The sequence below is a fragment of the Scophthalmus maximus genome, chromosome 7 (genome assembly GCF_022379125.1).
Source record: "Scophthalmus maximus strain ysfricsl-2021 chromosome 7, ASM2237912v1, whole genome shotgun sequence".
In the NCBI taxonomy this organism is placed as follows: domain Eukaryota; kingdom Metazoa; phylum Chordata; class Actinopteri; order Pleuronectiformes; family Scophthalmidae; genus Scophthalmus; species Scophthalmus maximus.
In genome coordinates this window covers 8,942,138-8,966,821 of record NC_061521.1, presented here as the reverse complement: position 1 = coordinate 8,966,821, position 24,684 = coordinate 8,942,138, and the positions used below count along the sequence as shown (strand labels likewise).

At 43.8% G+C, this 24,684-nt stretch overlaps 2 protein-coding genes across 2 annotated transcripts; one reads left to right on the top strand and one right to left on the bottom strand.

The window, feature by feature from the left end:
- Positions 1 to 1,447: 1,447 nt before the first annotated feature.
- LOC118315077 (forkhead box protein P2-like) lies at positions 1,448 to 19,270 on the bottom strand. The gene is made up of 17 exons (XM_047333348.1): positions 19,095 to 19,270; positions 14,038 to 14,144; positions 13,445 to 13,613; positions 10,545 to 10,649; positions 9,838 to 9,924; positions 8,976 to 9,183; positions 8,470 to 8,689; positions 7,910 to 8,005; positions 7,071 to 7,158; positions 6,469 to 6,633; positions 5,529 to 5,697; positions 4,596 to 4,666; positions 3,823 to 3,924; positions 3,580 to 3,701; positions 2,815 to 2,884; positions 2,598 to 2,719; positions 1,448 to 2,517 (listed from the first exon to the last, which is right to left on the bottom strand). Exons 3-17 carry the CDS (start codon positions 13,598 to 13,600, stop codon positions 2,388 to 2,390), a joined length of 1,911 nt encoding a protein of 636 aa, XP_047189304.1. The 5' UTR covers positions 13,601 to 13,613; positions 14,038 to 14,144; positions 19,095 to 19,270; the 3' UTR covers positions 1,448 to 2,387.
- ppp1r3ab (protein phosphatase 1, regulatory subunit 3Ab) lies at positions 16,953 to 23,124 on the top strand. The gene is made up of 4 exons (XM_035642056.2): positions 16,953 to 18,190; positions 18,590 to 18,657; positions 18,741 to 18,838; positions 19,582 to 23,124. The coding sequence occupies exons 1-4, from the start codon at positions 17,349 to 17,351 to the stop codon at positions 22,615 to 22,617; spliced, it is 4,044 nt and encodes a 1,347-aa protein (XP_035497949.2). The 5' UTR covers positions 16,953 to 17,348; the 3' UTR covers positions 22,618 to 23,124.
- The last annotated feature ends 1,560 nt before the right edge of the window (positions 23,125 to 24,684 follow it).

Below are 24,684 nucleotides of genomic sequence, written 5' to 3'. Positions count from 1 at the left end.
AGGAGATTTTTTTGAAGGGAGTGAACACACCGGCGACATCATCAGTGCTCCATGTTGATGGGGAGACGAACAGAGACCAGCCCCCTTTTCGGTGGGGCTGTTGACTAAGTGCTGTCAAAAGTGCCGCGTTGAAAAACATGTTGACTCCCCGCCTCACGGCGCGCTGGCACATCAAAGCAACGCGGAAAAAGTGAAGCTGTTGAAGTTGTCTCGCTCCGTGCTAACTTTCAGTCAGCAAACACACTGCACTGGCAATCAGACAAAGGTGTCGTCCAAATGGGCTGACAGCGAATCAAAGGAAGCCCTGAGAGGCAACAGCAAACCTGAAACAAACTCGTTATCAGCAAAGACAATTACTGACATTAGTCAAAACACAGAGCTGAGAAATCTGAGGCCTTTGTTCTTCCAGTTGGTCGTGAAAGTCTGTGAAGTAGCGGCTTCACTTCACAGCGCTCATCAGCGCATGATGCAGCCGGGACTGTTTGTCCATGGATTTTTTATTATTACTCCAATAATTTAACACATTGATGTGGTAAAATAAACGGGAGGATGAACCCAAAATCATATCTCAGTGATCATCAAGGGGCAAAAAAAGCCAAACATGAATATTGACAAAAAAAAACTGTTTGGAAAATTCATGGTGCACAAAGAAACAAAATCCTCTCCTGACCTTTAATGCCGGAACAATAATGATGATAATCATTCAATGCACAGTATATATTTAAAGGAATGGCAGCATCAAATTAGGTGTAGGTGTACATGTAAAATAATTACATTGCAACAGATGTCACCCACTGCTAATGAAAAATTCACAATTACATATTGCAGCAGTATTATGAAGAATTCCTGCTGTACCAAATGTCTAATGTAAATATACTTCAAACAATTATATTTCACTTTTATTTTTAATCCTATATGACCTGAAATGTAATGGAAACATGCACACGCTCCCCAATTGTTGTGATTAAGTGACCATTTCAATAAAGTATAATTTATACTAGCTGGGTAAAGGTTAAGAATATGAAAAAATATTTAGATGTAATGTGTTGGAATCATAGGAAGGCATTTATGCAAATAAACAATATTTATTGCAGAGCAGAGTGATCCTTCAAGTTCCCTTATCAGGGAGCATGTGTACTGTACCGAGTCAGCCTGCCGTCACAGTTCCAAACATGACACTACAAGCTTATTTACTCAAGAACAGTAATTTATTGATTTCCTTGTAAAAATTCCCAAAACTCCCCGTACAGTTTCACAGGCGTCCTGTGTCAGATCACTGGCAGCATCTGATATTAATCTTGTACATACACTGGTAGGTAACTGAGGACAGCATTTAAAAAGTGTACACCATTTAAATCAGGCCTGACTGCACGGTTCAAAATGAAAATCATATTTATCAGTGCCATTTATCACAAGTCTCATAGTAATGAGGGAAATAATGAGCTGCTTTGGATATACTCATTCCTTTTTAATGAGATACATTGGACACACAACCACAGACAAATGCATATTTATTAATACAGATTGTTGTATCTACTCAGCCTTTAGTCTGGATATTTTAAACCATCAAACGTTTATAAAAGAGGAATGTTTGGAACAATCTTTATTTCAGTGGAAAAACGGGACTAATAAATAAGTTCTACATAAACACAAGCATATAAAACCAGCATTAAAAAAAATCTTAACTTAAATACTGTACATAACAATACATTTCTATAAAACAGGCAAGAGGAACAGCACAAACTGTACATGTTTAAACTATATCCATGAGAACCACGACATCTCCATCATGTTGTAATGTTGGTTTCTGCTGCCGGCTTTACTCGATTATTTCTTATTCATGTGTGTGTGCATTTGTGTGTGTGTGTGTTTGTGTGTGTGTCTTGCAAAAGAGATGAGAGCAAAAAATGCTGAAACGTAGCGGTGTTAATATCACTAAATCTTAAATACATTTAACGATCATATTTTACAGTCAGAAATGTTTCCTCTTTGACTTATAAATTTGAATATTTAAATAAAAAAGGCCTCTGATCTGAAAAAGTTGAAGGTGAACGCAGAGACCACGGGCGTTATTATATTCGAGAACCTGCTGCAGACATTTGACAGCTGACAGACACATTTTTAATGTGTATGAATATATGAACCATGTGATAAATGATCAAAACTCTAAAAAGCACAACGTTTGTGTGTATTTGATGAAGTAGTAAATACGAGTTTTGGTGCGAATTCCAGGCCACCCGGCACCACATGAAGACATTCCTTAAACGAAGACAATACAGTTCTGTATGTTCTGTAAACTGTGCGGACTACGTCCCTGAAAGCTAAATGAAATCTCGCTTTGCCGCTTCACTATTACTTTAAGTCCGAGACGTTTCCACTGTCGAGGGTCATTCGAGGTCGAACAAGTGCTCTTCGTCATTTCCCGTCACGTCACGCTGCGGCGCGGCTGGTTTTACTGTCGCTGTCTGAGGTTCTCGGCCCTTCGGATCCATCGCTTCGTCTTTAAGGAACAGAGACCTGCGAGAGGCCGAGACATTTCAGTCCATTTCCGTGGCACATAGAAGGTTTGATTTGTCGGTGCAATAAACGCAGCTCACCTCTGAACTTGAACAGCGATGTGTTGGTGACTGTGGCTCTTGCCCTCCTGCATTTGGCCCCTGGAGTTCCTGCTCACACTCTCCTTCTTGAATCCTGGCAGCGACGCGTCAGCCAGTGCCGTCTACAAACGATTGATCAAAAAATCAAACCGTCGCCACGTTTCAACCAGCTCAACGTCCTTTGATCAAACGGCTGTGCTCAAGTGCTGCCGCTCACCTGGAAACTGGCATTCAGGACGGTTCCGAAAGCGACGCTGGAGGACACGTTCTTCATTAGTGATGGACTCCTGCGGAATGACATAGGTTACATTATTTTTTAAAAAAGAAGGCATAAAATAAACCATGTCTAATTCATGGAAAGCAAATCAATATCTTGTATATATTCCGCCAACAACGACATGGTAAACAGCAATAGTTTGAGGCAAGGTCGGTTATGATGACGAATTATTCATTCCAATGAGTGATCAGGACAAGGCCTCGTATTAGATTACTATGTCACCATAGTTATTCCAATCGTATTTATCAATAATTTATTAAGGCATATCATTTAAAAAAAACAAACCTTTCAACACTGTAGATGTAGTATGAATTAGATTTTGTCAGCCGGGAGAACACAGGACAGAAAAGCACACAGAGCCAAGGTCAAACAAACGACTGAAAGTGCACACGATATATTTGTTATTATTACAATTATTTATTTTTTTATTTTATTTGTCCAGTTTTTCGTTCAGTCTCGGAGGTGCTATACATTTTACAACAGTGACCATTTGTAAGGATTTATTGCATGTTAATTAGACTCCACTCCACATGGTCAATGTCAAAAGCCAGAAGAGGCAAAAAAAAGATTTTTGAAAACTGAAGCAAAGACACTTTTGCCATAAATTACATAATTCCGTGTGCGGAAAGTCCTAGACTTGTCATAAATATTGTCATATTTCAAGTGAAATGCGTGCTCTGTGATAAACAGGGTTATCCACTGTACCCCGTGATCTTCTGGGATCTCCTCCTCTGGTATTCCACCTCGTCCACCGTCCACACGGCACCTTTCACGTCCTCCACTCGCACAAAACACTTGTGCAGGCTCAGGTTGTGGCGCACCGCATTCTGATCCAGAGAAAATCAGAGGGGATGAGAATGTTACAGAGGACATGCTGCATAAATCAGGTATGACACACTCTGGTATCACAGAGTTAATTATCTGCACGTGTGTGTGTGTGTGTGATACCTTCCAAGTGGCAGCATTGCGTCTGAAGTAAGCGAACGTCCGTGTGAACCAGTTGTATATCTCGTTGAGCGTCAGTTGCATGTCTGATGCTTCCATAATAGCCTGCAAATAGAGACGAAATAGAAAAAAAACTATCACATGGCAGGATCAAATTACAGGCCTGACTGTTTTACCTCTAATCGAAGGAATCTGAAGCAATCTTTTTATTTTCAAGTCTATGAATCATCTTTTTGTCCATTTTATAAAACCTGTTATAGAATTAAATGCAATAACCTTCTCACTGACAGTGTATACTGTAGGTTAAGGGTTGAAACCTAACCCCAACCCATGATCTATTAATCTGGAAATTATTTTAATATTTTATAATCAAATTAAAATAAAGTCCAAACCAAACAGGCCTGTTTGAATTCCCTCTTTTTGACCACTCAACACCACAAAACCCAAAGATGTTCAGTTTCATATCAAAGACAAGTAGGTCCAACAAAAATAGAACCAGGAAAAAGTTTCCGCTGTAGCTTGGGAATCACATGGGAATCAAGATGGCCACAGAAACACAGACAAATTTCTCAGCAAGAAATGCCTCCAACATTGAAATGCTCATAATATCCCAAGGAGCAGCAAACTAGGAAAGAGTTAAAAATCACAGAGGATGAAAAACCTTTTCATGCTTAAATACAAATGATGCTATTTAGTTATACACATATATATCTGAGTTACACACAGCAATTAAGGTAAAGCCAGAGCTCTGTTCTATCCGAAGTCAAAGATCGTACCTGTCTTATCAGTGTTGCGTAGGTGAACGGAGGTCTGATGTCGGTTTTCTTGTAGAGCTCGTACTCATTTTCTGAATGGAAGAGAAAGTGTAGTAAGTGGAAATGTAGTTTGAACTCTAAATTAAACTCCACTAGTTGGTTGGGAGTCAGGTCAGGAGCTGCATTTTTGGTGTTTTTTTCCCCAAAAATCGGTTAAAGGTCAAGGTCACAGAATGGGATCAAACTTTTAGTTCAATATGCAAACAGTAGAATAGAATTGAATAGAACATGGCCACCATCAACTCAAATATCTTCACAAACGATGGGGCTGATGAGCAAATTTTGGCAATAACTCTTTGAGAATTTGTCGACATATCATAAATCTTCGCAGATGTCTTCAGGCCTTGGTTGGAAGTAGGCCTACCGAAGCCTTTTCAGCCCGACCCATAGGGGGCGCCACATATATGAAAAAATGTGTATATTCAAAACCCAGTGGTGGAAATTCCACGAAATTAGCTGCATGCAGAAGGAGTTAGAACCCAAGTATGATGACATATGTTCTTCTACAGCATTGATATTAACAGCTACTCCTCACATATGCCCAGAAAATACATGTATTATGCTCATCAGTTATTTCAATCTAATTTTTACAGTGGCATTATCAGCATATCATTATTTTTGCTGGCCTGCATCCCTCTCACACTCATCAAATTCTATTCATTTCATCATTTTGTCAATCAATAAGACTCGCCTGTTAAATCTTCTGATACTTTTTTTTAGTGTAGCACATATTGAATATCTCAGGCTGCATGTATGGCAAGCCTTTTGAGTCTTTTGGCTTTTACTAGTTAAGTAGTGGAGGAACCTGACGTCTGATATCAAGGATATGGAATATATGTTGAAAAGGCTTGCCATATGCATGTTTCATCTCTCTGAGTGCGTCACTAGATTCACCTGAAGACAGCGAGTAGACCAAGGGGTGAGGACGACGTCTTACGGCCCCAGCACACACTGTGTGATCGGGCGACTCCTCTTCACACCCCCGGGGTTGGAGGGGGGCCGCTTGTGCCCCGTCCGACGGGTTCAGCGAGGGCAGGTGGCTGGGGTCGGACACGGAACAATGCTGAGAGTGACACAGGCGGACGGTTCAAGTTAACAAAGGAGCGAGCGGACTGACGGAAACAAATCAGACAGGGAGATTTTCAGTGTGACAGAGCGATTGGATCCGCCTCCTCGGAGGTGATTCCACTAATATCACAAGAAGAGGGAGGCAAATCATTCTTAATTATAGGTTGAAATTGTTTGGTGAGTGTTATGATTATGGAGCAATATTTGCGAGATTAACAAATGATTAGCTCCCACGTTATCAGAGCACGTCGGCTGCAGGAGAACACAATGGCAGCCATCTGATGTCCGCAGCTGGAAATAGTCGGGGGCTCGTGTCAAGCAGATAAGAGTTTTTGAGATTGAAAAGTTTTTGTTTTTTTTAAAACAAAAGGCCTCACAAAAGTGACACTTTTCTTCTCAGCCACACATTTGCATGAGCAGGTTCAAATGTTTCTGACCCTTATTTCATGCAGGTGAAAATCTTATATCACCATATTGTTGTTTTTTTTTTTCAAAAGAAAATACCAACATATTGTTTTGCAACTCATCCAACTGTAAAAGTTGCCCGGGTCAAATACAGACCGGCTGCATCCTCATCGGCTCCCTAGTAGATATGTTTGCAGCCAGACACGTGCTGTTTTGGCTCGGGCCATACATTTGCTGTTTTGCTCACAGCTCTGAATGCCCCACACACGCGCACACACACACACACACACACACACACACAGTTCACGGCTCATTTGCTCTGTCTCTGTCATTCTAACAGCTATTACTGTGTACAATCTACCTGAGGGCCGCGTGGGTCAGCAGCCGTATCAGACTGTGGCGACTGTTGGCAGAGAGCGGGCGCAGGGAGCGACCGAGCCTCCGGAGGAGGAGGAGGAGGAGGAGGAGGAGACGGCAGGTGCAGGTGAGCCATCATCGCTCGCAGACGCTGCCGCTCTTTGCAGAGCTGCGAGAGGAGATGAAGGGGAAGGGGAAAGGGGGGAATCTGTGGATGGTGTCGCCACGGAAATCACCGAAGATCACAGATCTTTTGAAATGGAAGGCTGTGAACCAGACACATTTTTCCAAAGTACATTTTCCTGATGTGTCAAACGTCGGCGGGGAGGAGGAGGAGGAGGAGGAGGTGTTGGTTGAACATTACATGAACATTTAACATGAGCAAGATGGAGGTGTTTAGGTGGTAAAACCTCAGGAAATAGAATTCGGTGTTGCGGAATATCATTGCTTCTACAAATATATCAGCGGAGACAATTACTTGTGCAAAGCGAACTCACACTTCTTCCAGTCGGTGTCCCCGACAAGGTTTTCTTGGTGTGATGACAACATCATTACAAGAGGTTTGAATGTAGTCCTAACTTTTGTCATTGTAGAGCCTTTGCGTACCTGAAGCTCGAGCTGCTGAACCACCTGCATCTGGACTCTGCACTGGGCCGTGCTCCTGTCATCCAGAGTGTGTTCACTGCCCATGTGCCTGAAACACGCACACACACGCACACACACACACACACACACACACACATGTTTGCATTTAAGGAAACCTCCACTGAAAAATCTGTTCATTTTGCTCCGGACATATTTTGTAGCTATTCTGCCCACAGCTGCAACAAGCTGCAAATCTTTTTTTTGTTTGTTTTATTCTTATTTTTCTGAGTGACAGATATAAGTAGCAGTTTTTATTTAACATAAACATCATGTTTGTTTAATCAACAACACTCATCAATGCATGTCCAGTATGACTATTTCCTATATTCAAACAAAGACGGTTGCCCGAAATGTGTCCTTAGAAGTAAAAACAAGAAGACGTTTTATTGCCCCTTATTTTATATTTTCTTACAGAATAATATCTTTATATTTTTCTTGCTTTGAACAGAGTGAGCAGGGATCTGTTATGCCTACCTCAGTCACGCAAACAGGACAAAAATCGTACTTATCTTGTAGCAGACATTCTGTTTTGTTTTTTTATCGAAACAGTTGGAATGGTCTTTGACAATTTTGAAAATATCAATTGTGAAAATTCCGACCCTCTGATCAGCAGAGGTGTGTCTTTCAGCACAATCTGGGGCTACAAACACCCCAGAGCCTCCTGTAAAGTCTACAGGGGTTACAGAGGGTTTTTTTTTTTAATTTTTTGCTGGAAAGATTGAAGTATTTCTTCAAATCAAGAAGAGAAAAATCCAAAAGGTCAGAAGGTGAAATACATTAGGACGGAGTTAAAAACCTACTTGATGAACTGGTCCCAGTTCTCACAGACTGACTCGCATCCGGGCCAGTTACACACACCGTGGCTGTAGAGAACATAGGAGGCAGCGCGGTCGGCACTAGATGGAGGGGGTGAAGGAGGAGAGTGGAAAGTACTGTGCCGATTAAAAAACCACAGCAGCCAAACAAACACCGACAGAACAGGAGCAAAACAGCCACAGAACAGACATAAGAGTGTTATAGGACCAGTTAATGACAGAGAGGGGTGGAGGAGAGCACTGAAATAATAAGTGGGAAAGTGTTTACTTTTGATTTAGGACATGTACAACTCTTTTTTTCTCTTCTTTTTCTTTGCATAACCACTTCAGGTGGTGGAGCACAAAGCAAACAAACAACACAAAACACATCGTCCCGAGGGGGAATTAACAGTGAAGCCTCGCCGCCAAAATCAAACCCCTCCCCACCCACCCACCCACACCTCGACGAGAGGAAACATGTCTGCAGATGACACGTCTTTGATGTGCACAACAAAAAAGAAAAGGGAGTATCTGTTTACAGCGTGGAGGGAGCAGACTGATCTCACCACTCTGCCCCGCCGGGAGGGGGCGACTGCCGGTCACCGCTCCGTCCCCCTGTGACTTGTGTTGACCTAGCAGAGGAGTCGTGGTTTCCTTTAGAAGTGGTTTTATCTTCCCTTATTCCTTTCGTGAGCTCCTTCCATAGCTGCTGCAACTCCGCGGGGCTCAAACCGCCTAAGACGTGAAGAAACGAAGGGAACGTTGTGAGGTGACGGGCCATCTCTTCTGTTCACGTGTGCAATATTGTCATTTGTGCCTCGCTTTCACGCAGGTCAGTGGAAAGGGGAGGGCAACGCTCCGTCTCACTTTAATCCAGGAATAATTATTATGGCTTCAATGTTTCTTTCTTTCTTTTAGGTTTTGAATCTCCTCATTGTCTCTTTTAAGTTTGGCGCAGTTATATACAGTAACTGCACATACAATCAACAAGAAACAAATCCTCATCCTTACAAAGTTGTGAACATGCAACACTAAAAACTGAACTGAAAATTGACACGCACATTAATTGCACTAACGGCTGAAATCACCACTCTTGTCAACAGATGTGGCTCCAAAGAGGAAGAAACAATGTGCAACCCTAGCGATGGGTGTAAAGACGAGTGACCTTGGGCAGGAGAGGACAGGGCTGGTCTCTGCACCGGGAGGAGCTGCTGCTGCTGCTGCTGCTGCTGCTGCTGGAGCTGGAGGAGCTGCTGGAGCACGAGCTGCTGTGCGGGGAGCTGGAGGACACAGAGAGGAAATAGAAAAAGCGAGGTAATATTCATGTGAAACTCTGCTCCCACTCATACGTTTTTTTTTCTGGGTTCAAATCTGTGTCACATACAAGCATCTGTAAAAAAATTAAACAAAATACTCACCTCCAACATCTCACATATGAAGGTTAGAATATCGTTGCACATGAGCACGTTCGCTCTTCATTAGATATCATCAAGTACATGATTATTGCAGTTGTTCAGTTTATATTCGGGACATAGTTTATAGTCACAGGGGTGTCTGGGGGTCATAGTTATCCACACGGGCTCAACACCCATGTGGTTAACTATGACCTGGATGAATGAGAATCGCCACAGACGACATACATATTTATAATTTATTTATTCTATTTAATCATTGTGTTCAATTCATTACATCTTTTTTTCTGGTTGTGAAATAATATAATAACAATAACAACAATAAATGAATAAAATTAGCAAATAATGAAATATGTTTTTATTATTTGGCTCATTTGCAGGCCACTCTAAATGTGTGTGTGTGTGTGTGTGTGTGTGTGTGTGTGTGTGTGTGTGTGCGTGTGTGTGTGCGTGTGCGCGTGTGTGGAACCATATTAGTGGAAAACTAGTCAAACAAACTGAAATATACAAAGCACCGCTCACCTCTTTGACTTTCTTGCTGGGTTGCTGCTGAAGCAGCTGCAGGTGAATCTGTTGCTGTTGCGTCTTGTAAAACTCTTTCAGACGTTGCTAGAAAAATTTACAATTTACAATGAAATCGGCAAAACAGTAGGCTACAATATATGAAAATGACAAAGTACGGAAAGTAAAAAATTCTCTTTATTCATGTGACTCTCTTTTTGTTCACGGATCGTGACAAAATGAGCAAGAATTATTGTTTTATTTATACATGTTGGGTTTTTCAGACCAGGGTCAAGTCAAAGAACATCAGACCACAAAGTGCTCCATGTTGGAGAGCCAGCTTACAGAGTGACGGGACGCTGAAACTAGCAAAGCTAACTGGTGTCCAGCAACTTACACCCAGTGGTATTCCTCGCGAAAAAGACTTTATCATTACATTTGACTTGGAAATTTAACATTGACCAAAATAGTGTCGATGATTTTTGGATTTCCGGCCAACATTTGGATTACCTCCATGGCTATGAGCTAAGGATGTTTGAATATGGACGGTCAACAAGGCTGACTTTATATTGCATTATGTGGTCCTTTTTGTCACATTTATTTAATTGGATGTATTCCTTCAGTTACAGTACAGTAACATAAGACGTATTTGCATCATATTAAACCTTCATTCTGCACGTGTGAAGTCCAGTGAACCACAGTATTGGTGTTGCAGACGCATCCTGTACCTGCTGGATCAGAAGGGCTTGTTGCTTCTGGTGGATCAGAGCCTGCAGCTGGTTGGGGGACAGAAGCTGCTGTATCTGCTGTGGAGCCATCATAGCCAGAAACACCTAAGTATTCCAGACAAAAGGCGAGTGTCAAGTGTTAAACAGTAATAACCATCGAATGGGAATCTTTCCAATCCAATTACGACCAGCGCTGTCAACCGTTTGGTGAACATCGCAGTGTTGCATTGTGTCTTTGACCCCGAATGAGATGGGGAGACGGGCTGACCGGCTAATTAGCAACACAATTACATGCGTGTTGTGACTCTTAATCGAAGTGTATGGGTATTAATGAGGGCAAACACCCGCGGAATAATAACTGATCTGCACCGTTGCTGATTGAGTGACAAATAACGGCGGGATTGTGTGACAGAGCCACGTCACTGATTGTGGACACTCAATGTACACACAATCATCTCATCATGAATTACTTCCCTCCGCTGTTGCGGTAACAGTTGAATTGTTTTATGGCAAAGAACATTCTACATCACAGTTGTTAAATAGATATAATTTTATTTAATATATGTAGAAAAAAATGTCATACTGCTGTCATATACTGTATATGGCAATCATGCACATTTGTGCTGATGGCGGTAGTTCATACCATGTTCAAATGACACATATTCCAATTTCAGGGTTATTTTGTCTGTAGCTGGACTTCGTTCTATGTGTCTGGTGGAGAGATTTTTTACTTCCATGGTAAGTTACATTGGTTTAAGGTGAGATATGGCAGTGAGTGAACTGCAGGATGTGTATATTGTAAAGTTAAACCATATCACTGCTGAGTGGATGGTCCCAGGAAGGGTCTTATGAACTTAGAACGTGTGGCCTCTAAGAGTCTGTAGTCCGTTGCAGTGTGGCTTCAACTCTGACAGGTAAAGTGGAACAAACTCCGGGACTGTATAGTTTTTTTTTCTGCTTATTGGGTGGATGTTTGTTCGCAGTTTTTTTTTGTTGTTGTTGTTTTTTTAATTAAAGGGGCCTCAATATTTGCACCTTCAGCCTCCGTTGTTGGGGGGGAAAGCTGCTTCGTCTTCAACAAGGTGAGGTCGCCCTTTGCCCTGGATTTGCGGAGACACTATGGAGCCATTCTGTCTGATAGAGAGGTTTTTGGGACATCATGCACCTGACCACTTTTTGATCTGTGTAATGAAACAGAAATCTCCTCAATATTGAGCTCCTGTAATAAGAAATCTACGGTCTCCGTCTTCCTGATTCAACTGCGTCAATTTTTCCATTACAACCGTGTCGTCTTTACCGTTTTTGTGACAGATTGTCTCTGGCTCCTTTTGTAGTCAAACAGAAACAGCGACAATTGCCGTGACCGCATGACATGTAAAACAACCAAGGGCACCTAGAAATTGTGTATATTGTATGACAAACAACACACAAAAAAATTGTTTTACTTGTTCTGTGTATGTATTGGTGGAAAAAAACATATAGTTTATAATTTGATCAGTTTAAAATGTATGATATCTCTTTTTTTCTACATATGAAATGTCATTTGCTGTACGTACGTGCAGAGGCTGTGACCTGGTGTTTTTTTTAAGTTTCAGTGAAGCCTTATTATTTCTATATCGGTGTAATATCTTGGATGTAACGACAAATGGAAACAGGAGGGATCTGAAGTTTATAACCTTTGTCATCAGTCCTTCGAGATGATACCACAAATGTTTCAACCAGACAGATAAGACACCAGAACGACAATAAAACAAAAAGGAACTAAACTCTACTCAATTCTCAGAACTTTAGCTCCATGAAGACACAAAACAATTTACTGATTATTATTGCACTAACGTGTCAGAAGTGAGCAGTGCAGTTTAACTTATCCCACCACATACCTCTGACATTTAGAACAATTTTATTTTAGTTTGAATAAATTATCTAAGAGAATTATTTCTGAATGTATTGTAAGAAATAAGAATACTTGCAGCTTTAGTCTTACACTTTCTGTGTCTTTGCTGAATCTTTTTGTCGAGGCACTGACATCTACTGTAGCTGACTTCACTAAATCACTGAATAACAGATTACAACAGCGAGGCCCTTCTCTTTCATGAGACAAACCCATGTCTTCAATGTAATCTCCATGTGTAACATTTTAGAGTTTTCACACTGCAAAACTGTCATATTGAAATATAGGGCTTTGAAGACAGGGATTACACACACGCAGACAGGTTGTGACACTGTCACTTGCTATGGTCATTATTTTGGCTGAAAATGACAAAAGAAATAACATGTTTAAATATGCACATGAAGCTGCTCGCAGACCTCTAATTATTGACAGTGACTAGTGTTTCTTATTTCTTTTCTTCTTATGTTGTTAAAATGATTCACGCTGGTTGAAGTTTAAGGCCATTACAGGCCCAGATTTTCAAAGTGAATCAAGAGAACAAGACAAGGATGAAACTGACAAGATGAGGAGTTGTGTGGAAGAAGAAACGGTGCTGGCCAGGCATTTGTCATCCGGTTGTTCCATTGATCCCCCGGATTAAGATTCCCGAGGATGGAATCGCAACGGACAACCATAAAATGGCGTTTGGGCCCTGCTTGTTCGCCTTTCGCTTGGCCGAGGTCAGCAGACAAATTATTCCTCCCTGGCTCCCTGACATGCAAACTAATAATTAAGGACAAACAGAGCTCTGCGTGTCGACTCCCACCTCGGGTCAGATCGCACATAAAGTCCCTGTCCACGTCAACCCGACCTCTGTGTTTGCAGTCCCGTCAGAGGACGTCCAATGTGGAGCTGACTTGTGGTATTTCGCTTGACATCTGTTTGCCAAAGACTGTTCTCTTTCCCGCTTATGAAGAGGAGGAGGAGGAGGAGGAGGGGAGGATGAGGAGCAGGCGGCGGATGGAGGTACCTGTTTATGGTGGAGACTCTGCCAGTTTTCACCCCTCACTCCACTGCAGGACTCCCCATTAGCAACTCTCTCCGCTGCGCCGTTGCCTGCGCGACTGAGCAGGCTGCTGGCCGGGGTTTGACGGGCTGCCGTGGGACCGAGGGGAGACTCAGGCATCCCAGGTCAGGTCCTTAAAAGGAAATACCCAACGCTATTAGTAAACTCTAACATCCAGTAGATACAGTTCAGCATCACTGCCACATTACACCTTTCTGCGGTTTTGAAGTAACCACGTGGCAAAATAGATAACTCATTTGTGACTTTGAAAAATACCAATGCTGGTGAACAAAAGAATCTGTGCACAACTGAAAGAAGCAATTCAAGGCTTCAAATCCAGTGGAATGCTGTAAATGACATCCATAGCAGCACAGACTTGAATAAGTTAACACGTGCCAGAAAGCGACAAAAAAACACAACCCATCACATCTACGATTGAATTTGACCTCCAGTACTAACTCTCAGCAACAAACCTGAGGAAAATCTGATCACGCAGTCATGACAGACAGCTCTCTGAATGCCGTCGCGTCGCGCAGGGAAGAAGGAAAACTACGTACCATTCAGGTGAACAGTGGAAGTCGGAGCAGCCAGGCAGTGTTGATGTCTCCCAGTCCCGCAGGTTGGAGCGAGGAGAGTGAGAGAAGGGCTCCAGCTGTGTGTCTACCTGAGGAGGGAGGAGGAGTCATACCATCAGTCAGGGATTTAGACAGTGAGATAGGAAGTTGATTACCAGGCTCAGAAAGAAACAGGGGGGGGGAGGAAAAAAATGGTTCCAAATCAGCTAGAGCTGCTACAGATCATTTTTTAATTTCAGGCTTAAAATAGTTTTAAAGTAACAGTGTCTCCAGATTTGCTGTGAAAAATGTTGTTCCGCATTCAAGGTCCACTCGAAATTCCCACCAACCAACAAAGTTGGTTACTGCATTGCAGTAATGTAAAATGCAGTTTATATTGTGAGATCATATTATTTGACATGATAAATATTAAAATCACAGGAGATATTCATATATATATATGAATAGACATAGGAGGAGGGAAGAGAGAGAGAGGGAGATCAGTTGTACAACCGTCGCATTACTTTCCTTTGTTGATATTCATAGACGTACACAATCCAATAACATTAGAAATAAATAAAACAAATATCCCCAATCGAGGCATCGTTTATCGTCTTTAATGGTAAAACCAAAGGGCCCTTTGAGAAAAGACAAGTATAGTTGTCCGCGACTTTATTTAGACATGAGGAATTCAAACAACAAAAGCCACCACTGTCAAACTGTTATCAAAGAGCTATTTACAGTGGTGCGGTGCACCTTTTATTTGAATAGCACACGAGCACGCATCTATGAAAAACAAACAAAGGTGGTTTAATTTGGGCTGCTGATAAGCTGCGTCTTCCCCCCCGGGTGCAAAAGTTCAACACAGGTACAATTCAGCTCCTCTTGTTTTTAAGCATTTGTGTTGGGCGTCGCTCGATATGTTGCCACTCTGGGTACAACGCATTGTTTCAATTCTTCTTTTATCCATGCCAACTTTGTCCTATAGCAGTTTCTTTTACCGTCAGCCTGCTCTTTATAGCAACAAAAAAAAAGGTGTTTCATACAGACTGCGAGTGCAGCAGAGGCCAGGCTGTGATAACATCAAGACGTGTTCTCCTTTGGTGAGATGAGATGGAAATCGGGGTACGGAACAAAAAGCCTTGAATACATAATTTTTTTATATTTAAGTGTTTATTTAAGATTGAAGAAAATGATATGCACGTAAACAATGTGGACTAGAACATGGCAAAGACAGACTCAAGAGCAATTAATGATAGAAATGTAGATATTGCTACCGAGGAAACTTTCTGCCACCTACTGGAATAGTATTTACCTGTCCTGAAGTATTTAATGGGATAAAAAGTGATGTGCCTTTGTATATTCAGAGACAGGAAAAACCTTCCTGTGTAGTCCCCGCTTTGATTTTGTTCTAATGCCCCAAGGCACTTCAGGGGTGAAATTAAAATTTGACTATATGTAAAGCAAGGGGTTTATTAACTCTTATGTTGACCGGGGGAACACACGCCAGCAGCCGGACCGCCTGAAACCTTGTGTCGTGAATCTGCCGTCATATGACCCGTTCATGCATTTCCCTCCCAGGTTATTCACCTCCCAACAGTGCAAGTCTGGGTGTCAGGGGGTCAACTGCTGCGCCTTGGCCCGTCATGTGAAACACCGCCATACGAGTCTGGTTGGCAGGGACACAGTAATGTGTCATCATCCAGCCGGGGGATTGGACCCAGCCCACGTGGACACTGCGAGGCAGGTCGCATGGTCGAGTCCAGTCCAGAGAACTCCGTCCGATACCTCCATGGTTCCTGCAGAGGGCACAGTGGCTCCACCCAGCCCAAAGAGCAAGTCTCACAGAGCCTTTCCCCGGGAAGCAGCGTCTCCCCATCCAAGTCACTTTGCACCGCTCCCTCTCCCTCCTCCCTCTGGCCTTCCTGTGCTGCCTGAAGTTCCCCAGCTGGAAGTCTCTCAGGTAAGCGTGGTGGACGTTCGTGCGCGTCTAGGGGAGGGATTGTCTGAGGCGCCCATCATGTCATCTGGAGGACGCACTGGGGTCGGAGAGGATGCTCCCAGCATCAGGCATTTCTTGTGCCAAAATATCCCTGCTGCTCTCCTCTGTGTCAGATGGGTTGTGAAGTTCTTTTAGATATGAAGTGTCCGTCAGATGTTGCCGTGTTCTTTCTTCCTCTGTATTCATTGTTTATTTTCTACTGTTCTAATGCATTTTAAAGTATCCTGCCTGTATCAGATCCCACATCCTCCGACAGATTGGTTCTATGCTGCTGGACATAACGCGAGATATATATATATCATATCAAATATATAATTATATCTTCCCTGACGGCCTGTACATGCTTTTATACTGTTCCTATCCAATTCAGAGGAGGGGGGTCGCCATGCCTCTGTTAGGACACAACTCTCTTACTCACTTTTAAAATATGTATTTTATTTGCTCAGTAAGATTGAGAACTTGAGACTTGACATGCCACTCTGTTACAGCGGTGAGATAAACACAGGAAGTAAAACAAACGCATTGCATTACAGCAAACTGTAATACTAGTGTCCACTGTTGAATCTTGATACGGAATGAGCAGATAAAAGACAGTGACGGAGCTGCAGCGGCGGGTTGGACGTCTGCTATGTTCACTTCCTCATGATTGTCCTGAGGGCAGCTGAGGTGTGGTTCTTCATCCAGAGGCTCGCTGATGGAAGGCATGGGTGGGGGCAGCAGTTTGCCCCTGCTTGCCGAGGGCCTCTTGCCCGCACTAAAACCCGCGTCCTTGTTTCTGCCTTTGGTGGCCCGCGCCCCAGCCTGGACGGCCCTCAGACAGTGCATGTACAACGCCACCTCGTCGTCTGAGTCGGACTCTGCCGACGCGCATGTGGAATGCTGGTTTTCTCACCATGCCAGTCATTGCACCATCAGAGAGTTACAGTAAAATATTTTGGAGGTTTAAAAAATGTGTAAATATAGACATCATGTGACCCATTGTGGGCCAAAAGCAACAAAACACAAATAGCTGCCATGGTTAACGTCACTGCTTCTAGTGCAAATACCATTATAACTTCTCAGAGAGTAATTGGTTCAGGTTAGACAAAAACTTTGGTAAAAACACTTTGGTATAGTGTTGATGTAAGAAAACGTGTTAATCATCGATCCATATCGTAGATGCTCAGCCTGAAAGTAGGAGGAGGATATTTATCTCTTCCTGAACTTAGACTACTGTACATAGTTTGAGTCCCTTCTGGCCTATTTATAGTGCCGGCCCTTGCAACAATGTCATCTGTAACACGACTCCATCTGTTAAGTCAGAGCAAGTTGAATGTCAGTCGCCAGAAGCAGAAGCGCTCGCACTCCACTCCCCGCTGACTCTCTCACAGAGAGCCCCATGGAGTCCATGGGAGAGCCGAGACTTTCGGAGGCCTGCAACCTCTTGGAAGTGCCCGGCCTCAGCTCCTTGGATGTGGACAGTGACGAGGGTGAGGTGGTCGTCGGAATCAGGCCCAAGTTGTCTCCGCTCCCGCGGAGAAGGAGCTCGGTCGATGACGAGGACTGTGGGCCCGAGCCGGCCCACTGCGGCTCCAGGAGAGTGTCCTTTGCGGATGCCAAAGGCCTCACTCTGGTGCAAGTGAAGGAGTTTGACGCGCGGGACGTGCCCAAGCTGCCAGGGTATGACTCCTCTGAGGGTGAAGGTAAAGAGACGGTGGACTACTCCCTGTCGCCCCTCACTTTCTCCCTTCCACTGTCCACTGAGGAGCTGTTCGTCAAAGTGCGGGACCAGAAATTAGAGTTGGAGACGGTCGAGCTACTTCCCGGGACCACAATACTGAAGGGTGTGATCCGCGTCCTCAACGTCTCCTTCAATAAGGCAGTATACGTCCGAACCAGCTTGGACACCTGGTGCAGCCACTTTGACCTCCTGGCAGAGTACATCCCCGGCTCCAGTGACGGCCTGATGGACGCTTTCTCGTTCAAGCTCACCTTAGTGCCCCCGTTCGGGGAGCGGGGAGCCAGGGTGGACTTTTGTCTGCGGTACGAGACTCCCGCTGGGACGTTCTGGGCCAACAATGACGACAGGAACTACGTGCTGTTCTGTCACCAGATAGCGAAGGACAAACCACAGACGGAAAACGTGAACAGGAAAAGCTGCCTCAAGACTGTCAGGTGAAGATTTGTGTGATTTGTGAAGCGTAAAGGATTTTGAAATGTTAATACTGATGAGAATTGATCTATTTATGAGAATCTTGTATGGAAGAGTAGACAAAATTGGCTATGAATGAACTTGATACAAATGAAGTTGCAGTTGCATTTATTGTTTTTAATTTTGTTCCTCATTAAAAGCATTGATACTACAAACTATCAAATTCTAAATGTAGAGCAAAAATTAGGCAGATTTATTTAAGTTTAGTTAAGTGGAGACTTGTAGTTTGAAGCAAATCATTTCAACATATCGTGTGTTTAAAGATTCTCTGTAGTATTTTGCTTTGTCGCATCATGTGGTTTGTTGACTGGTGAGAGTCATAAAAACTACACGAGTCATAATTTGATCTTGTTGATTCGCAGTCAGACCTTCTCGTCTGTGGAAAACACTTCAGCCGTGGAAGCTTCATCTCAGGAGAATATTCAAGCAGGTGAATATGTATTTTACTGGCTGTGAACTCTTTTTTTTTAAAGAATGACATGAAAATAAATGTATAATTTCTCTTTTCTCCAGTTGTGTCAAAAAATGGAGAGGAAGTGAAAACTACGAAGGCCATGCAGATCTCTGATGGTCAGACAGGAACATCACAGAAATGTGGACAGAAATCACAGGTGAGTGGGAAAAAAAGCATTTCTATAGCATTTCTTTCTCTTCATCATTATTCTGCCCTTAAAAACCAAGGCACAGCAGTCCAACTAATATATTTACCAATAAATCATTTTTTTATGTTTTTAATTATGTTTTGCCTCAGACTTTCTAGTTGGCAAATATGCATATTCAATGGAACAAGATACATTCCTGCTTGCAACACAATTGTATTTGTGGGTTAAGGGAGTATGACACTATGTCCTGTGATTGAAAACCTACCTGACACAATCTAGTTGATATCCTCATGTCATAAAATCCTTCTCATTAGAGGCAGTTCTTTAAAATCGATGAAGCCATGCCTGGTTTTCTGACTCAACTTGCAGGTTTGATGTACTATTAGCCATGAAAGGGAACTTAAAGGCACCATGGCGTGTTCAGGGGGAACAGGGGGAGCAGAAACCTTAACATGAGCCTCGGTGCGCCGTCTGAGAGAAGGTCACATGACTGCAGCCTGAGCAGCACCAGCGTGTACACCGTGTCCTGAACACGTACAGGACACGGTGTACACGCTGTTCGCACTTCCTCATAATGTCAACTCATGTGTCTCACATGTTGTCATGCATGCCATTTGGATTTACTCTTACGTTTCATGAAAAAATGCAGGGAAGCTCTGTATTTAATCTGAGCACGCTTCCCTTTAAGGAAAACAGCAAAACTGTTGTGCGAGCTCGCTGAAATGAACCTTTCCCCTGTTGTTGACGGACAGGCCGAGAACAGGCGATACAGCACCCGAAGAAGTGGCAGAAAGGCTGCGCGGATGGCTCGGGTGAGGGACGTCTTTGCCCAGAGAGGGAGCGACACTGGGAGGAGTGGATCGCCTCCGGAGGCAAAACAGGCAGCACCGGAAGAAATGGAAAAGCACTCAGGCGAGCCACCGTTGTCCAAGGGCCGCAGCGAATCAGAACGCTCTCAGGTTGTTTCGGAGTCTCTGGTAGGATGCAGCAAATCCCTCCACGATGTTCTGCACGATGCGTCACCGGCAAATGACATCGCATCCAACGGCGAGCCAGACAAATGTGCGGGCAAAGATTTGGCTGACTCGGCCACAGTGCCAGGTGGCGAGAGTGCCACGGATACCCCAGACAAAGAATGCAAAACTACTGACAAGTCTGTGTGTGGAGCTGAGGGGGGAAGTCAGAAGCAACGCAAAAGTTGTAAATCCACCAGCAACACTGCAGCCGGACCAGATGACAGTCTTATTTCAGGGGCGATTAGCGAAAGCCTTGTTGGCCAGCGGGACGGCTTCACATTTGGAACCGTGGTGGCTCCGCTGTATCGTCAGATGTTTGGCAGAGAAGGAAGTGAAAGCCAAAGTGCTGGCGACTGGGCAAATCCTACACTGAACAGCGGGGACTTGACTCACACTGAGGGAAGGGAGAGTGGATGCAGCGTTCCGACAGATGTTAGAGGTGCTGATGACGACGTTCGGGGGAATGTGATTAGCACTCCGGAATCAGACCACGAATGCTCAGACGCCACTCCGAATAGTCCTCCCGCTGAGGGGGGACGGACGAGTGCGAGCGCGACAGCGGGCGACGTCCTGGTCTGTGCAGAAACTCTGCAGGATCAGGTTGAGACCATACATTTAGACCAGAGATGCTCAGCTACATCTGAAGTTCCAAAAACTCTATTTGGAGATACAGATCTACGTCCACGCGCCGAAAACATTTCACATCCAGACTCGCTGAGCGCACAGACACCCGCTCAGAGTTCACACCAGCGGGGAGAAGCACAGGAAGACGATCTGGCATGTGACCTCCACAATGGGTCCACAGCAGAATCAGCACAGCGGGCTCAGCTTCCAGAGCGTGTGTGTTCACAGATTAAAACTGACACGGATGACACAGCTCCACAAACTGGAGCTCAAGAAGTCACGGCCAGCGGAGGAACTTCATCTCTGCCAGCCCAGCCCTCTCGGAGTGTCTGTGACGAGACAGGCCAACAAACCGGGGCTGGTGAAGAAAACGATGAGTGTGTGAATGGGTCGAGCGAAGAAGACGGCGAAAATATTACAGTATTAACAACCAGGCCACCTCCAGGGGTGGATACGCTTTTAGAACCTTTAAATCTTAACCAAATCCATCAACCAGCTCCAAAAGAAACTGTGAATATCTTCATTTCTAGAGGTCAAATTGCAGATGGAAGGACGGGTAATGTGGAAGAACGAAATATGTTGACTAACAGCTCGCATGATGATGAGACAAAACATTCAGCAGAAACTGAAGTTAGTGACGAGGATGACGAGTGGATGACAAAAGCGATGGGACGTGAAAATCTGCTAGGAGATGATGACTTGTCCGCGGAGGTGAAAGATGCAGACACTTTAAAAGATGGACCGATGTCAGTGGTCTTCCAACAGGAGCGCTTGATCTCAGACACTGCTGAGGCGAAAGACTGGGAAATGATGGTGGAAGAGGAGGAGAGGAAAATATTAAAGGATCAGGATGAAAGCGAGGCCATACGTTTAAAAGAAGACACCGAAACAGAGCAAGGAGGACAGTCGGAGGAAGCAGGGACAGAGACAGCGTTGGAAAACAGAAACCCAACGGAGAGGGGGAAAGCAAAAACACAAGGAGAACTATTTGAGGAGCTCACAGCTGCAGGAGAGAACGGGACAGAGGCCGGAGATACTGTCGACAGAGTCGGAGAGGAGGAAATTTGGGAGGTGGTGGTTGGAATATATCGGGAGAAAGAATTAGAATATGTGAAAACTGAAGAGGAAGAAGAAGATAAGGAGATTGAAGAGAAGAGAGAGGAAAAAAAGGTCAATGTTGGCAGGACCAATGTCCAAGAAGAGGAGGAGATAGGAGGGGAGGAAGAAATGGATATCTATTTGGACAATGGAGATGTAGTGATGTTGGGAGATCAAGAAATGCCAAGGGAGGAAAACCTAGAAGAGGAGAATCCAGATTACAAGGAGGAGATTGTAGTTGATGAAGCAGAAGACTCAGAGGGCATGACAATAGAGGACGGGGAAGATGAAGTGCCGTGTTTTGAAGAGAGGATAGATATTACACAAAACAAGGTCGAGGATGGTTTATCTGCTCCGATGAACAGTGTGAAGGACAAGAGAGGAAATGAACAGCGGGGAAATGCACACACTCCAACTGAAATTGATCTTTGCGAAGTGGAGAATCTCGCACCTGACCGATCACAGGCCGAGACTGTTGTTTCCTCCGCTGCACAGGGAGATTCGTGCATTTCAACAGGTGAACCCGAAAGTGACCCAACGGGTCACGACTGCGCGTCGGCAGAGTCCGACTCAGACGACGAGGTGGAGTTGTACATGCACTGTCTGAGGGCCGTCCAGGCTGGGGAGCGGGCCACCAAAGGCAGAAACAAGGACGCGGGTTTTAGTGCGGGCAAGAGGCCCTCGGCAAGCAGGGGCAAACTGCTGCCCCCACCCATGCCTTCCATCAGCGAGTCTCTGGATGAAGAACCACACCTCAGCTGCCCTCAGGACAATCATGAGGAAGTGAACATAGCAGACGTCCAACCCGCGGCTGCGGCTCCGTCACTGTCAAGTGGAGAGGAGAGCGTCCGCAGACATGTTCCCCGGTTTTCCTGCAGCAATATCGCAAAAACTTTGTTGTACACCACCTTGGTTGCGGTATTTTTAATCGTGGCTTACCATTATGATTTCCTTGCCTGTTTTGGCCTCTACTTGATATCGGTGGGTTGGCTCTGCTGTCAAGGGAGAGAGACAACCAGGGAAGAACAACAACAGAGTAAAGTGAAATAAATTGTAATAGAAAAATGGAAAAAAGTATGTTAATTAGTGAAAATGTTGACTTGATACACACAAATGTTCTCCATCACACCACTTGATATTCCCCTGCTTATTAATGGTCTGTAGAGAAGAATAGAGGGACAATAAATCATACAACAGTGAATAAGGGCATTGATTTTAAGATATATCAAAATGTGTGTTCCCTATGGGAGGACGTAAAACTCTCTGATGTCAAGAGTACGAACCAATTTTTCTTTATGCTTGACTGTACGTAAACCTTTTGTGTCGACTCAGCCAACAGGCTGCGGACCACTGCTCACGCTGACCTCTTCTGCAGGGCGAAACTCAGCAATGTGCTCTGTGCGTGTGCGTTTGTGTGCGTGCGTGCGTGCATGTGTGTGTGTGTGTCTGTGTGTGTATGTGTGTGTGTTTAACGACTCCTGAGCATCCTAGTATTTGTGCAGATTACACTTAGTTTTCACAAGTCTGGAATGAATAAATGTTACCGTGGACAAACAATTGAATGTGTTCATGTGTTTCTGGTGTGTGGGAAAAAATGTTATCTCATTTTTTTTTTTCACCAGTTATCTTTTTTTTCTTTTTAAATATGACTGGCATCAAGCGGAAGAACACGAATATCAGCCTTTATTTTCATACCATTTAGATACAGGGTCAAAGTCAATTTGTGTACATGAACAAACTGCTCCCGGGACAGAGCAGAAGGAAATAGCTTATTCCATCTTGTTCCATCCCTCTTTTCTTCCCCTTCTCTGGGAAAGAATGTCAGGCTTCTGTCCAAGATGAAGTTAATCCAAGTCGAGGATAAACCACGAGCCAAGTCCGTGTGCATTTCTGACATTCTGTCTTTAGTGTTAATCCATAGCGGTATGTCAAGTAAAGCTCCTCTGACACCTGCCGATGCCTGTTCAATGCAGTTAAGCAATTTCGTCTCAGGATGAATGAATAGAGGGTCAAATGGAGTCACTCGTATGCAGCACGTAGCTCCTGCTCCCTGTTTGAACTCTGGCTTTTTGCTGTGTTTGGAGTTGAACACAGCTGCAGTAATGTTCTCGCCTGGGGATTCCAGGGCAGCGCGCCACGAGGATTACCTCTCCCTTTTGCCAGAAAAACATTTTTAGTCACCCACGGAAACACAAAACCCTTTTTTTGATGAGTCCAGCATGACACAGAAGGTCATATCTATCTCTTCAAAAGAGAATTAGTGAGAATTAATCACATTCCTTACTGTTTAAATTCCAAATACAGCCTGCCTGAAATGTACTTTTATATAGATTTGAAGAGTATCAGGAGAGAAGAAATAAACTTCTGCTTCAGGTCTGGTTGTCTGGTTTGGTTACTATTTACCATATGCAACAACATCTATTCGAACAACTATACCACAGTGGAAATTTTGCTTAATTTCACTGCTTTTAAAGCCGTTTACAATTGCACGATTATAAACAGCATTTAGCTTTAGTCTCCTTGCAAAATACTTCAGTCCAAAACAAATACTCATTCGAGTGCTTAGCACAACTTACTGTGATTTGGCACAGATGCTGCAAAGACCTTTGGAGAACTGCCCGAGCAAGTGAGATAATCAGATTAGGCCCAGAAATGGGTTGTGGTCAGCAGAACATGTTTCTAAGTGTGCGAGTGGAACTCGATATTTTGTCCTGTGCAGGGGGGATTGTGTGAGGAGAGGCCATTGGTCGTTATTAGATTTGTTATGTTGAGGCTATAGTGCACATTATTCAGGTGCATTAGACATCTCGAATCTTTCTAAGAGGGAAGGGAATCATCTTAAAATAGACAACAAAATGAAAACCCCACACACGAGTAATGATAGATTATTTTGAGAAAGTAAAAACTCAAAATTAAAACATTGAACATCAGCCTGAGAGGGATTTTCAGTCACCCAACTGTGGCCAATATAACAAAGCTACATCAAAATAGTTGGACAAACTGTTGGCTGTCAACAAAATTATCAACTATCTACTGTATATAGGAAAGACATGTCAATTATTAGCAGCACTGAACATCCAGTCATTTCAGAATTTGAGGCTTCTGGTAGGGTGACCT

Coding starts and splice junctions, on each gene's coding strand:
- LOC118315077 (XM_047333348.1), bottom strand. CDS start 13,600: ATGCCTGAGTCTCCCCTCGGTCCCACGGCAGCCCGTCAAACCCCGGCC. Junction 10,650..13,444: donor AGAGTCTCCACCATAAACAG/GTACCTCCATCC, acceptor TGGAATACTTAG/GTGTTTCTGGCTATGATGGC. Junction 4,667..5,528: donor GGTCTACTCGCTGTCTTCAG/GTGAATCTAGTG, acceptor TCTTCCATTCAG/AAAATGAGTACGAGCTCTAC.
- ppp1r3ab (XM_035642056.2), top strand. CDS start 17,349: ATGTCAGTCGCCAGAAGCAGAAGCGCTCGCACTCCACTCCCCGCTGAC. Junction 18,191..18,589: donor AGCTGCCTCAAGACTGTCAG/GTGAAGATTTGT, acceptor GTTGATTCGCAG/TCAGACCTTCTCGTCTGTGG. Junction 18,658..18,740: donor TCAGGAGAATATTCAAGCAG/GTGAATATGTAT, acceptor TCTTTTCTCCAG/TTGTGTCAAAAAATGGAGAG.